We start from the raw sequence: 13,765 nt of genomic DNA, 5'->3' as shown, positions 1-13,765 counted from the left end.
TATATGTTTCATAGGCAATCGAATGAAATGGAAAGAATTAACCTAAATACTTCGTAATAAACCTCCAGTGTAAAGAGAGTCAGCTACGGAACGAAACTGTTACGAATAAAAATTGTTATCCGTTAATTTATTAATTCTACTGTTCGAGTTGTAAGAATTTGCCCACCTCTGGCACGCGACTCACCTTCGTAGGAGTGGCTGGAGGCTGTCGATAATTGGGTGGGAGCAACGAGGAATCGGGCAACTTTGGAGAACAAACGCTGGGAAGGACGCGGACACGACGTTTCTCCGATGATGTCAGAGGTGTCGCGATGCCTAGCAGGAACGCGTAAACGAACAGTAAGGCGATCACCACCCACACGCACCACAACCCCCAGCCGATTATTTGGGTGTAAGCCAGTTTACACGGAGCGGATATCGAGAATCAGTTCCGGCGGCACCGTTCCACAAAATCTGCACTCGACTTCCGTTGAACCTTCGTAGACGCGACGAGTCGAGGAAACGGAAAAAACGAACATCGTTGGACGCGTCGAAGGAGAAGAAGTTGGAAGCTCGTAGCCTGACAATCCCTCTCCCGTGATCGTAACAACAATTTCTGAAATCCCCTACGGACTTCAGGCTTCGACACGTTGTCCTCTGCTCCGTAGCACCGCCACCGCACTACTAATGCTAAACTGGCACGCTGTTCGCGCTGGTCTCATCGATGACCACAGGTCCACTCGAGCAATCCCGAGGAAGTTTCCGTTGCGGAAAAGATCGTCAATCGATGGACTAAAAACAGTCTCACGGATGCGTCCACCACAGCAGGTGCAACGATATAGACGTCCGTGCACATAGCGTAACGCGTACTCGACGCACGCGTTGCCACGAGGCACCGTTATGTTATGAGAGATCCGTTTTTACCGCGCTTCTCGCTCCCCTGCGCTGAAAGAGCAGCTCTGGTCTATTAATAAGAACCAGCAGCGGACTGACCATCGACGAGAGGCTCTAGCCGAAGAAAACGTTCGAGAGAACGACGAGGATGTTTCGTAACGGATAAACCGCGACACAGGCACGATAAAGAGAACGCGTTCTCGATCTTGGATCTTACAAGGGAAGGCTCAGAGGTGATACTCACCGGTTGCGATGAAATTTGGTAGAATGATAGATCTATATCTAGAATATAGATCTGTATCTGTAATATTAGCCGTAGATGCCTAGCCATTTTTGAGAAAAGTTTGTTTAAATATGTAGTAAAAGCCCATAGCGGAATGTACATGCGGACAAACTGCCGTCGTAAGATGTTCTTGGTGTAATCTAAATCTATGCTTTTACTGGTTCTATGATAGATTTCATCCTAATTTGTGTACTCCTGTCTTTGCAGAATGTATATAAAACCTTTGTTATAAATTGTACAATGCATTTTTACTCTGGCAAAAGATTGTTTTTAATAATAAAACTTTCTTAAAAACGACAAACATTAATAGTAGACGGTATGCTAGCCAGTATGCCGCTGTCCTATACCGCTTGAAATTGTATTAACAACAGGAATGCATCCCGCTATGGGCTTTTACTACATATTTGAACTAACTTTTCTCAAAAATGGCTGGCCATCTGCGGCTAATATTACAGTTACGCTTATTCTAGATATATTAGGTTGTCCAGAAAGTTCGTGGCAATTTCTAAGAAACATTGAAAAACATGTTTGAATTTTAATATATATTTATTGAATTACATAGGTGCCATTTTATTCCATAACCTTTCCACCTTTTAAGGGATGTATATATGTTATTTGTATTCAATCACTTCGATATATTCAGACCTGTACCACCAAAAATCGACATGGCCTTTCCGGACAACCCAATAGATCTATCACTCTACCAAATTTCGTTCCGATCGGTGAGTATCACTTCTGAGCCTTCCCTTGTTAGATCTTACACCGCACCTGTATATCCCTGCTTCCTGCCGTCACGAAAAACTTTACAGAGATTAGGGGAACAAAATCGTGATAACGTTACCACAGACTTTTCAACGATGTTCCAGTCTACCTCTCCACGTAACGACACGTTACGAAACCAAATACAGTGGGTGCAGAATGTATTCGTACACCGATCAATTTCCCAAAAAACTTTTCTGTGAAATTGTAGTTTCTTAAATTTTTGTTGTATAATCAATGATATTTTACATATTCTCGGAAGTCTCGAAGATAGATATAGTATAAACAACAGTTACTAATTAATATAATTTGTGAAATTAACAAAAAGAAAATGCGAAAAGTAAACACGTTAGTTTATTGCTCCGTTCGAATTAGAAACCATCAAATTTCCAGGAAAGTGCTTTTAAAAATGGCTCTAATAGAGAAATTGAAGAAGATCCTACTTCGAATAATTAATAATTTAGTTAATTGTTAGATTAATTGTTTTTTTTTTTTTTTGTTAATTTCGTAACTTACATAAATAGCTATTTTTTTAATCCTCTATCTATTCTAGAGATTTCCAAGAATATGTAGAATGCCATTGTTTATAAAATATAAGTTAATAAATTAGAATTTTACATAGTTTTTTTCAAAAAATTGATCGGTGTACGAATACTTTCTGCACCCACTGTATGTGTCAACCGATGCACAGTGATCCAAATCACCAAAACTCTGGCAAAAAATTTAAAAAAGTTTTCGGATTCTCATGAATTTCAGTACTTATGATTCATTCGGGCTGCCACATTACGAATCAGAAATCAGAGTTGCAACATTCAAAATGGCAGAATTTTCAACATTCTACTTGTAGTTTGTAGTCAACCTTGTACTTGTCCCCTTAATTATCGATGAACTTCCAAAAAGCGATCCGGCAGCTTCAAAGCTAGACGGTAGACGATAGTACCAAGGTAAGGGAAGACACGTTGACACGGTAAAGAATCGCGGTACTACGCGGAAGCTAGTCCCTAGATCCGCGAAAAGATTCACGTAATCGATAAGGACACTCACAAACTGTTCGACGACCCCGCGGTAGAGACTCTGGTGTGTCGTGGATGGTGGAGTGGTCGACGGGGTGGAATTGGTACCAACAGCGTTCGTGTTTCCGGAGAAATGACCGTCGGGTCGCCTGGAGGTGGAGGGGACCGCTGGATCGTCACCGTAGGTACCGGATGGTCTTCCAGCCACGCCGTTTTGGAGGACGGGTGGCGTCGCGCCGCCACCGAATCTGTTATGATCGATAACGTACGAGCTGCCGCTGGAGGCGGAGCTCGATTGGTGGTCACCGTCCTCGAGGTCTGGATCGTCGGCGTGGCCGCCTTGAAGGAACGCGATCGTGTCGTCGATGCCGCGCATTACCTCGCCGGTGTCCTCGATGTCGACGTCCACGGTCTGCTGGGCTAGCTCGTCCTGATCGTTGTTATTGATCACCGTTATCGGTTCCGTGTTATTCGTGTTAGTGGCAAGGTTAGCGAGCAGTTGGAGCTTAACACCGATAAAACCAGCACCAGCACCGCCAACACCACCGGGGACGGGCGAAAGGATGTTATGCTTAGCGGGCGAGACCTCGTCGTTACGATGAGCGGCGCGTTGTTGGTGGTGATGGCGGTTGTTCAGATTGTCGTGGTCGTCGTCGTGGTCGTCATCGTTGTTGTTTATCCCTAATCCGCAGGCGTCCTCGGGGCTGCTGGTATCGTTCCCATTTCCGTTGTTGTTGTGCTGATCATCGTCGGTGTTGTCGTTCTCGTCGTCGTCGTCGTCGTCGTCGTCCGTCTCGTCATCGTCTAGGTCGTTGTCGTCCTGGTCTAGGTCGCGGACGGTGCCGCGCTCGTCGTTCGTTACCTCGCCAGGCGACGCAGCACTCTCGGCGCGTACATGGCCGCTGGTGAGCACCGTGCTGTTGGACAGTGGTCCCCTCTTCGACCTGGGCCAGAGTGCACCGCCAGCAGCGGCGGAGGACGACGAGGAGGACGAGGACAACGAGGACTCGGGACGATCCCTGGTGCTACCAGCGATGTCGCGCTCGTCCCCGCCGAAGAGCTCCGTCAACGAGGAACCGGTCGAATGGTGTTTCCAATTATGCGATCCACCGCTGGTGTTGCTCGTCTGTCGTATGTTGGGCACGTAGCCTGACGGCGAGTACCTGCTGATTATGTCCGCTGCGCTGCTAGGTGGGTGGTGATCGTGCCTCGAGGACTCCTGTTGCGCTCTGTCCCTCGAGGACGCGGAGATCGAGGACGAGGACGACGACGTGGACAATCCGTATCGGGAGTTGCTGGTGCCGCCGCTGGTGCCGTTCGCTGTCACATTCGTGCCCGTGCCGACGCCGGTGCCCGTATTGCTGTACGCCGACGACGAAACTGACCTGCAAAGTTCGTCCAATGTGAATATTGCGAACGTCGTTTCAATTCGGCTGCTGGGCCCGCGGCCAAGGGCTACACACACACTCCCCTTCCCCCCTACCCACCCTTTCCTCACCCAGTGTTATGCAATCATCGCGAGCATACACGCAATCGTTTATAAACACACGCACGCGCAAACTCTGCGATACAGGGTGTCGCGAGAAAATGTTTTTCACACTTCGTTACCTGATAAAACGCACGGGTTCAGTTTGGTTGCAGGGGGTATTTATGGAGATTAATGGGGGCACGTGACTGACGGGTGACAAAATTAAAAAGTTGGAGGAGGTCCGTTGTATGGGTCTCGGATTCGTTGACATCTAGAAATATTATAAAATGTATCGATCGACTACGTTAACACGTTGACTGCCACGCTAATACTCTTAAAAATTTCTACTGCGATTGAATTTTATTTACTGACTATTGAAGACTACGTAATCAAACATTTATTGTGGTATTGTATTTTTGTAACTTCACCGAAATTCAAATATTTCATATAAATTCATTTTCTTTGATGTTTGACTTTCAAAATTGATTTTTTTATTTCTTCGGTAAAAAGCACTGTCACCCATATATGGGTGACATGGCGGTCAACGTGTTAAGTTGCCATCGAATCAGACTCGGCGCACAGCCTCGAGATATATAACGGATTTTTGTTATTAGCCGCATAAAAAGTCTACCGCGCGACAAAGAAAGTCAAAGAGAAACGTAAGAGTGACGAGAGCGGCTGACAATTGGAATGCGTTGGTATAATAGTGAAGTATGTAATACTTTAGAAATTAATTACACTAAAAGTACATGTTTAAAACGTTCTGACTTATAGCGTATAAAAATGCATTGTTTGTAGAGTGCAAGAATATTTTTATTTTTCTTAAAAGAACGTATATATGTATATACAGGGTGTCCCAAAAATGTTGGAGATCCTTGAATGGGGTGGTTCGGGAGGTGATTTGAAACAACTTTTTCCTTAGCGAAAATGTTGTCCGAGGCTTCGTTGAGGAGATATTAACGGAAAACACTGACCAATCAGAGCGCGCGGATATCGTTGGAGCTGCCGCGGTAGCGAAAGCTATGTGCTAAGCGGCCGCGTTTGTACGCGAACAAGTGACTCGACATGCATCGAAGGACATTGGACGCGGCCGCTTAGCTCGTAGCCTTCGCTCCCGCGGCCGTTCCAGCGGTATACGCGCGCTCTGATTGGTCGGGATTTTTCGTTAATATCTTGTTAACGAAGCCTCGGACAACATTTTCGCTAAGGAAAAAGTTGTTTCAAATCACCTCCCGAACCACCCCTTTCAAGGAACTCCAACATTATTGGGACACCCTGTATATATATTTTACAGCTATCGAACAACTACTTAAGGTAGTCGTTCCATGAATTTATTTAATGCAGAATTTTAACAAAATTTCACTTGATTTTTCTTTGACTAAATACGAATCATACGAGCCTATTTCGATTTAAATTAACCACTCCAGTTTTATCGCGCTATTACTGAGATATAATTCAAAGCAAGCTAATTACTTAAGGATCAATGATGTAATGAAATATTGTGCGATAATTTTTAATCAAAACATCAAACAGCTAGGTATGGAACGTGCTAGGAAAAAAAAAAGAAGCGACAAGACAACTGGGAAAAACACACAAACGCCAAAAATCACAGTATTCACTCTTTGGGATTAAATATTTCCTAACTCAGCTCAAAAAATTGAAATTACACATAGACAAACCAGTTTAACATTTACAGTTTTTCTTTCGACTGCCACCGCTATGAATTAACGCTAAACGTCAAACTCGATTAATTATTAATATAATTAGTTGATTCATAGCGTTGCCAGTAAAAAGAACAAATAAGCGAAAACGGAAATGTATGCAACTCGAAACGCATTAGTAAGTTGACGCGCTGTCGTAAGGTTGGCGAATTGCAAATTGGTGAATTTTTCTTCTTTCTTTCTTTTTTTTTTTGTTTTTTGGTGTTCTTTTCCAACACGGGTGCTTCGACACTAAAATTTCAAGAAATATGAAACGGCGGGGTCGATCAACTTCGCCAGCGAACAAAAATAATCTTCCGTTCCGAGACAGCCGCGGTAGTCGAGCAACCGTCTCACCGACGGTCGATCGGAAAAGTGGAAAACTGTCGCGGAACTTCCTACGCGAACGAGTCGATGTCGCTGGCCTACATGCCGGCCAGAACGATCCTCTTCGGGGTTTGGAGGTTACTAAATCAGACGCGTGACACGTATACCGTTTGCATACGGTAGATTTGGAAACGGTACTAGATACTTAAATATACACACTGGGGGGCGTAGGAGTCGGGGGAACCGCGGTAACGGCGCTGCGGCCGTCCTAAGGCATGGTTCCGGGAGAAAGTAATTCCTCGCTGCACAACGCAGAACAGAATTCGCGGAGGTCAAGGCCTTCGGTCGATAAGGGAACATCCAAGTCGATCGACGCGTTGACTGCCGCGATCATGGACCTAAGAGTCTAACAAGAGGACCTTAAAGAGGTATCCTGAATTAGGAGGTCTAAAAAAGGCATGGTTCCGGGAGAAAGTAATTCCTCGCTGCACAACGCAGAACAGAATTCGCGGAGGTCAAGGCCTTCGGTCGATAAGGGAACATCCAAGTCGATCGACGCGTTGACTGCCGCGATCATGGACCTAATAGTCTAACAAGAGGACCTTAAAGAGGTATCCTGAATTAGGAGGTCTAAAAAAAAGCGGTTTTTCGTGAATTTTTTTTAGAATGGAAAAAAACAATGAATTCCATCGAACCGTTTATCCGATTTTTATACATATTTGAGCAGTCTGTAGAAATTTTTTCAACAAGAAATATTCAAATTGAGTCGACTGTGACGCACATTTGTAGAGCACACCTTCCAGTTGAAACTTCCTAACGGCGGGAAAGATGCAGGTCGTAACTTTGGTTTGACTCAAAAAAAAAAAAGCAAAAGAAATTTTCATTTTCATACATTTTTCTTCTATGTGAACTAAGAAAAACCCGCGAAAATGGTGAAATGTGAAGTTACTGCAAGTTTGAAAAAAAGAACGAGTTCTTTGGGTGACAGTTTACTTGAATCTTGTATTTTAAATTTCTTTGTAGTTTTTACTACAATTTCTTCGTTGGTAATGTGCAAAACGTGCAAAAGTGACATTCATTTTCAACAAGCAAGTAAGCGAGGATTGGGTTTCAATCGTATTCGGTATGAAAAACTTTAAACACGATTCGCTCGTAACCATATTTTTTGAAATGGTTGCCATAATATTACGGGTTCGAGAATTTTTGTCGAAAAATCAACATTTATTTAGCACGAGGTGAAATGACCCGTTCTGATAAGATAGGTTCACATAAAATGTCGACACGTTTACGCCTTGTCCTAACAGACAGTCGTGCGCCGACAAGAGCGGGGGCAGGCACACGTTGTTGTGTACGTTTAAGATGCTTTTGTCGATTAGATTTAATGCAGTCCATCAATCGGTCGAACAAAGATAGAAGGAAAGAAAGAAAGAAGGTGCTTTATCCTTGTTCGACCGATTCACGGACTGCATTAAATCTAATCGACAAAGATCTAATCGGCAACGTGAGTCTGCCTCTGCTCTCTTGCTTCGGCTTGCCTCACTCGGCTACGAACGATTTTGTCGCCGCACGACTGTCGGTTAGGACAAGGTGTTAGTGCTAATAAAACGGGAGAAACTTTTCGGACAACCTACAGTGGGTGTAGAATGTATTCGTACACCGATCAGTTTCCCAAAAAACTTTTGCGTGAAATTGTAGTTTCTTAACTTCCTTTTGTATAATCAATGATATTTTATATATTCTCGGAAGTCTCTAAGATAGGTATAGTCCAAACAACATTTGCTAGTTAATATAATTTGTGAAATTAACAAAAATATGCGAAAAGTTGATACAAGTATAGAAGCAATAAGTATTTGGACGATTCTTATGACGAACCATTTACAGGAGAGTTTGTAACGTAAACACATTAGTTTATTGCTCCGTACGAATTAGAAAACATCAAATTTCCAGGAAATTACTTAAAAAAAAAATATATATATATATACGTGTCAAATTGAGTAACCTCCTCCTTTTCGAAGTCGGTTAAAAATGCCTCTAATATAGGAATTGAAGAAGATCCTATTTCGAATAACTAATAATTTAGTTAATTGTTAGATTAATTGTTTTTTTTTTTTGTTAATTTCGTAACTTACATAAATAGCTATTTTTTTTTATACTCTATCTATTCTAGAGATTTCCAAGGATATGTAGAATGCCATCGTTTATAAAAAATAAGTTAATAAATTACAGTTTTACATAGTTTTTTTTTTTGGAAATTGATCGAATACTGGGAATTTTTTGAGAATTGTACGAATACTTTCTACACCCACTGTAGTTACTTTCATTGCGATCAACGTGATATTGCTAGATCCACGATCTGGAACGCGACATTTCGATAGTTACGTTAAATCGGTTCTAGAAAGAACAGTACAAGGATGAGACTGGCGACCAGTTTGCCCTGTTTCTCGGAAGGCTAGGTATTCCTCGGTGCCTTTGTGCCTTTTCGTCAAAGATTGGCTCACCTTGCGGGTGAGCAGCGAGATCGGCTGTACTCCGACACGTAGTTCCTGCGGATGCCCGTGCCCGTCGTCGTTAACGAGTAGAAACTGTAGGGTCGATCGAGTATGAACAATTTTTACATTCTAGCGCATTTTCGCGAAGCCTGGGATCGGCAGCACGCTAACGACGGCTCCTCTAACTTTAACTTGTATCTCTACTAAGCGTGACAACACACTCTAATCGGCAATTTCTCGAGCGATTAATTCGTTTCCATAATGGCAACCCAAAACGAACGTTACCACTCGCAGCTTCTGAGTTATTGATCCATCTTCGCTTGGACCATTTCAAACACAGAGATCACGATCCAAAAACGTTAAATAAAGATGGGTATTTGTTTACAACGACCAAAATATTTGTCTAGAGTAACTTCTAAAAATACGAGATTTGCGTACAAAGAATGCTTGATATTCGGTGAGCTACACTTAATATTTACTTGGAATATCTAATTTACATGTATCTTATAATATATGATATTATTCCAATTCCTTTTACAACTTTTGTATTTTCAATTTCTTTGATTGTAACTATTACTTGCTAAATGTAGCATCGACGAAATATATTAAAACATACCTAAAATGTTTCTAAAGTTAAAGAAAATTAAGAGAATTTGTATAGGTCACCTAATGTGATTTCCCCTCGAAAGCTGTACGTACATCATTTATCGTTGTGGTATTCGACTAAATGTCCAAATTAAAATAACAGCAATTTCTGTATGCCTAATTGTAAGATTAAATATCAAAACCAGGAAAACGAAATCACAAGATGTTTGAGAACAAATTAAGAAAACGATTACGGTACAAAGGGTTAAATCTGTGATCCCTGTAGGTAGGCAATACAACTACCGACGTTTAGTCGTTCGACAGCCGGGATTAGCCGGCGCGCAATGCGTTAAGCCGTTATTATTTTTTCTTTGGTTATTTTTGAGTAAAAAATTTGCCCATCTCTGGTCCGATTTGCTTCTGTTTACAAGGCGATCGCCTCAATATTGTAAAGAGCATTTTAATATTTTTCCCCCTGTAAAGAGAATACAGGGTGTCCCAGCCTTAGCGATACACCGGGACCGAACCAAGATTTTTCCTTGAAAATTAGCAAACTTTCAAGCTTTATAATAGCTTGAAAACTAATAAAAATCTGGTAAATACATTAAAGCTTAATGAATTCGCCTTGAAAAATACTATCGCATGGTATAAAAATAAAATAAATAGTTCCATTGGAAAAACGAAACTTGACCATCATATCTCGTTAAATAACAAAGTTAACAAAAATTCCTTCTCGCTGAAACATGAGCCTCACGTCACCATGGAATTTCCATATTTGACATTTTCCATTCGGCCGATAGTTTTGGAGTTAGAGCGTTGTATCGCTAAGGCTGGGACACCCTGTATATCCCCTTGCGCGCAAGTCGCGTTCCTCGAGCGCTAGTGGAAGTGAAGCGTAAGAGCTCTTTCACACGACGACACGCGTATCGCAATACGCGTATGCCATACGTACCTGCAAGCAAGATACTTATGCGATACTGTATTCGACTAATTTCGTAGCTCGGTGTTGATCATTTGTTTTTCAGTTAAACATATCTTCTCGTTTGAGAAACACCCGTTCTTAGTTTGTGAAAACTTTTCTGAAATAATGGATGAGATCGAAGCTTTATCCATTTGGTTTCTACATAAAAAAGCTAGGAGAAAAAAAAAATATATATATATATATACATGTCGAATTGAGTATATATATATATATTTTTTAAAAGGAGAAAAGTTAAGAGAAAATATTGGGTTCATCCTATTAATAATACAAGAGAAGAAACGGGAGCTTTTCATATTTTATTCGAAGAACTTTGTAACGATCCATGTAAATTCTTCAATTATTATATGTCTAAAATTTGTTTATGAGGAAGGTGAACGAATTCGACGATACTGCGCAGCGTCGTGTGTGAATGCTCGTATCTATTTCAATGTTTCGTCGGCCGCCCCGACGCAGAAAAAGTTGCCGGCGGCCGACCCAACCGCGGATACCGAAAATCGGTATCGCGATGCTGTATCTCGCGAGAATCGCCGTCTGAACGCTTCCGTAACATTATGTGTACCATCGGTATCCCGCATGCGCGTATCGACGTGTGAAAGAGCTCTAAGGAAACAAACGCCGTTACCGCAGGCGCTTCCGACGGTCCGAGCGTAATTGCCGATCCCTGGAATCCGATAGAATCCCGTAGGGTCGATGAAAAATAGACTCACCTGCCTGACGGGCAGTAGGATCGCCTGTACTCGGACGTATAGCTCGAGCGATACCCCGAGCTGCCCGACGACGTGTAGAAGTTCGTTGGCCGATCTAGGATCGACGAGGTGCCAGTCGATCGGTAGGTGTTCAGCTTAGAGGAGGAGGTGCCGATCGCGGAGCTGCTGGTGGCGCTACTACCGCTCGAACATCGTCTGCTAGGAGAGTGTGGCGCCATTGGACTGGTGCTGTACGACACTGCTACGGCGCCCGCCTGGCCCCCACGGTGATATGACATTGCACCCTGGGTCACCGGTCTCTCAATCTCACTCTCACTCTCTTTCCCTGTTTTTCTTCTTTACACACCTCCTGAATCCCAACAATATCGGGGTACGTGGTGATTAGCGGGTCAAGCTCAACGGGACTATTTGCCTTTTTTTTTTGTTTGTTTTCATTGCTTTCTATCTCTAGTAGGGCTACGATCCGTGTCGACGATAGGGATGGCGTGAAAAATCACTAACAGATTGTTCGCAGTCGTGATTGAACTTCGATCACGACCGTGATCCGGAAGATGACGTTTCAGAAGCGGTTCGTGTTTGTTAGCGTCAGTACGAATGTAAGAGTGATACACGTGCGAGGGTCATCGTACCCTCGGACGTCGACTTTACTTTTCAGCGGTCTCGAGTAGAGCTGTTCGAGTACTCGGAAAAGGCGAGCCGAGTAAAACTCGGCTCGAATGCCCGGTCCGAGTCAAGTACTCGGAAGAAACGAGCAGCTCGAAGGAACCGAGTAGCTCGGACCAAACCGAGTAGCTCGAAAGAACCGAGTAGCTCGAAAGAACCGAGTAGCTCGGACAGAAGTAAGCGGCTCGGATTATCCATTTCAGGCGTGTGAAAGAAATCGAACAGCTCGAACGATTTAAGTACATTCAATGAATACATATTCGCATTCACTGAATTCGCACACATTCATTCGTTGAATGTACTTAAATCGTTCGAGCCGTTCGGTTTCTTTCACCCGCTCGAAATGGATAATCCGTTGGTAATCGTTGAGTATGTATGTATGAGTATATACGAATGGGGTATTTTCGTTACTGTAACATCGTAGCAGATAAAACGACAAATTCAAACATACGCAATACGTTGAGTACGTATGTATGAGTATGTACATACTAGTTGCGATACTATGAACGGGGTATTTTCGTTACTGTAACATCGTAGCAGATAGAAAGACAAATTGAAACACACGTAATACGGTGAGCGTGTATGTAACGCGGTTACTAACCGGTTAAATCGATATATCGCTAGACGAAACGATTTTCTTAAGGGTTTAGGAGAATAACGAGGGAAAGCAATGTGGCATCGGCTAAAGTTCCATTGCAGCTTTAGTTCTGACCTCACGCTGACCTTGCAACTCGAGCGTACTACTTCACCTTGTCCCCCTTTTTCCACTTACCCAACTGGCCACGGAAGACTCCACTAGCCAGACTGCGCCCACGAAACTGGGGAAAAAAGTGGATATCTCTGTCACGCTGGAACTGGAACTGCATTGCGTTATGCGATCAACTGGATATCGATTCGGTTTCTCGAGCGAATCACGCTATCCGCGCACAGTGGGGGATACTTCCGCCAAAAACCCGACCAAAAGACAATTTTTCAAACTTGCGGGAATACGGAGAGGGCTAACTCCTTCGAGATGAGTAAGTCAAAAGCTTCTTCCATCTTTTCGTTAAATTGTTCGATTCGAGGTTTTTCATTCAGCAAAACAGAAATTTATGCAAACCGTAACGTGTCGATAAGTTCGTGTTGTTAACGCTGTTCTTCTGTGCGATTCAATTATTCGTAACGCTTGTTTAAATAAAAATATTTTTCCTCCATTTTGTTACGTTAAGCAACAACGAAACAGGCAGATTGTTCCAACATTTACAGTGGGTGTAGAACGTATTCGTACACCGATCAATTTCCCAAAAAAACTTTTGTACGAAATTCTAGTTTCTTAACTTCTTCTTTTGTAATCGATCTCTAAGGTAGATATAGTCCAAACATTTACTAGTTAATATAATTGGTAAAATTAACAAAAAAAAAAATGCGAAAAGTGGGTAAAAGTAAAGAAGCAATAAGTATTTGTACGATTCTTATGACGAACCATTTAGAGTAGAGTTTGTGACGTAAACACGTTAGTTTATTGCTCCGTGCGAATTAAAAAACATATACAGCCCTATTGTGCCGATTGTGCGGTGCATCGGAAAGAAAAAGAAAAAAATATACATGTCGAATCGAGTAACCTCCTCCTTTTCGAAGTCGGTTAAAAAGAATTCCCGTGGGACCGTCGACGCTCCAGCTACTATCCCGACTTCCGTCCACTGACGAATTCTGTGGCGAGCGGCAATGCAAAACGTAGAAATGCCAAAGGTTACCGGGTCGAGTTAAAAAAAAGGAACGGACTGACCTTGGGCCGAGAAAAATGTGGTTCGTTGAGATGGTTCACCAGCGCGATGGTTAAGGGAGTAACCACGTTAGAAGTCCAAATATCGGTCGGGATTTATTTTAACGGAGAAGAAATAATTTCATTTTTGTTTAACATTGAGAATATTTTAAGA

General features: G+C 42.7%; 1 protein-coding gene across 7 annotated transcripts in view; it reads right to left on the bottom strand.

Moving 5' to 3' along the window:
- The window catches only part of LOC128881082 (ubiquitin carboxyl-terminal hydrolase 2-like), a 34,800-nt gene that overhangs the window by 6,216 nt on the left and 14,819 nt on the right, over positions 1 to 13,765 (bottom strand). The window contains exons 2-5 of one of the 7 annotated variants that reach the window (XM_054131780.1): positions 12,622 to 12,667; positions 11,187 to 11,535; positions 8,922 to 9,005; positions 2,960 to 4,313 (exon numbers count right to left, since the gene is read on the bottom strand). The exons of 1 other annotated variant lie outside the window; for it this stretch is intronic. In XM_054131780.1, coding sequence (XP_053987755.1) covers positions 2,960 to 4,313; positions 8,922 to 9,005; positions 11,187 to 11,464 — 1,716 coding nt within the window. In that variant the 5' untranslated portion in view covers positions 11,465 to 11,535; positions 12,622 to 12,667. Of the gene's footprint in view, positions 1 to 2,959; positions 4,314 to 8,921; positions 9,006 to 11,186; positions 11,536 to 12,621; positions 12,668 to 13,765 lie in introns of those variants that run through there. 5 more of the 7 variants (XM_054131779.1, XM_054131782.1, XM_054131781.1 and 2 more) reach the window with 5 other exon arrangements.

Source organism: Hylaeus volcanicus, chromosome 8 (genome assembly GCF_026283585.1).
Source record: "Hylaeus volcanicus isolate JK05 chromosome 8, UHH_iyHylVolc1.0_haploid, whole genome shotgun sequence".
In the NCBI taxonomy this organism is placed as follows: domain Eukaryota; kingdom Metazoa; phylum Arthropoda; class Insecta; order Hymenoptera; family Colletidae; genus Hylaeus; species Hylaeus volcanicus.
The sequence above is the reverse complement of the archived record's forward strand: the minus strand, read 5'-3'. Positions and strand labels throughout refer to the sequence as shown.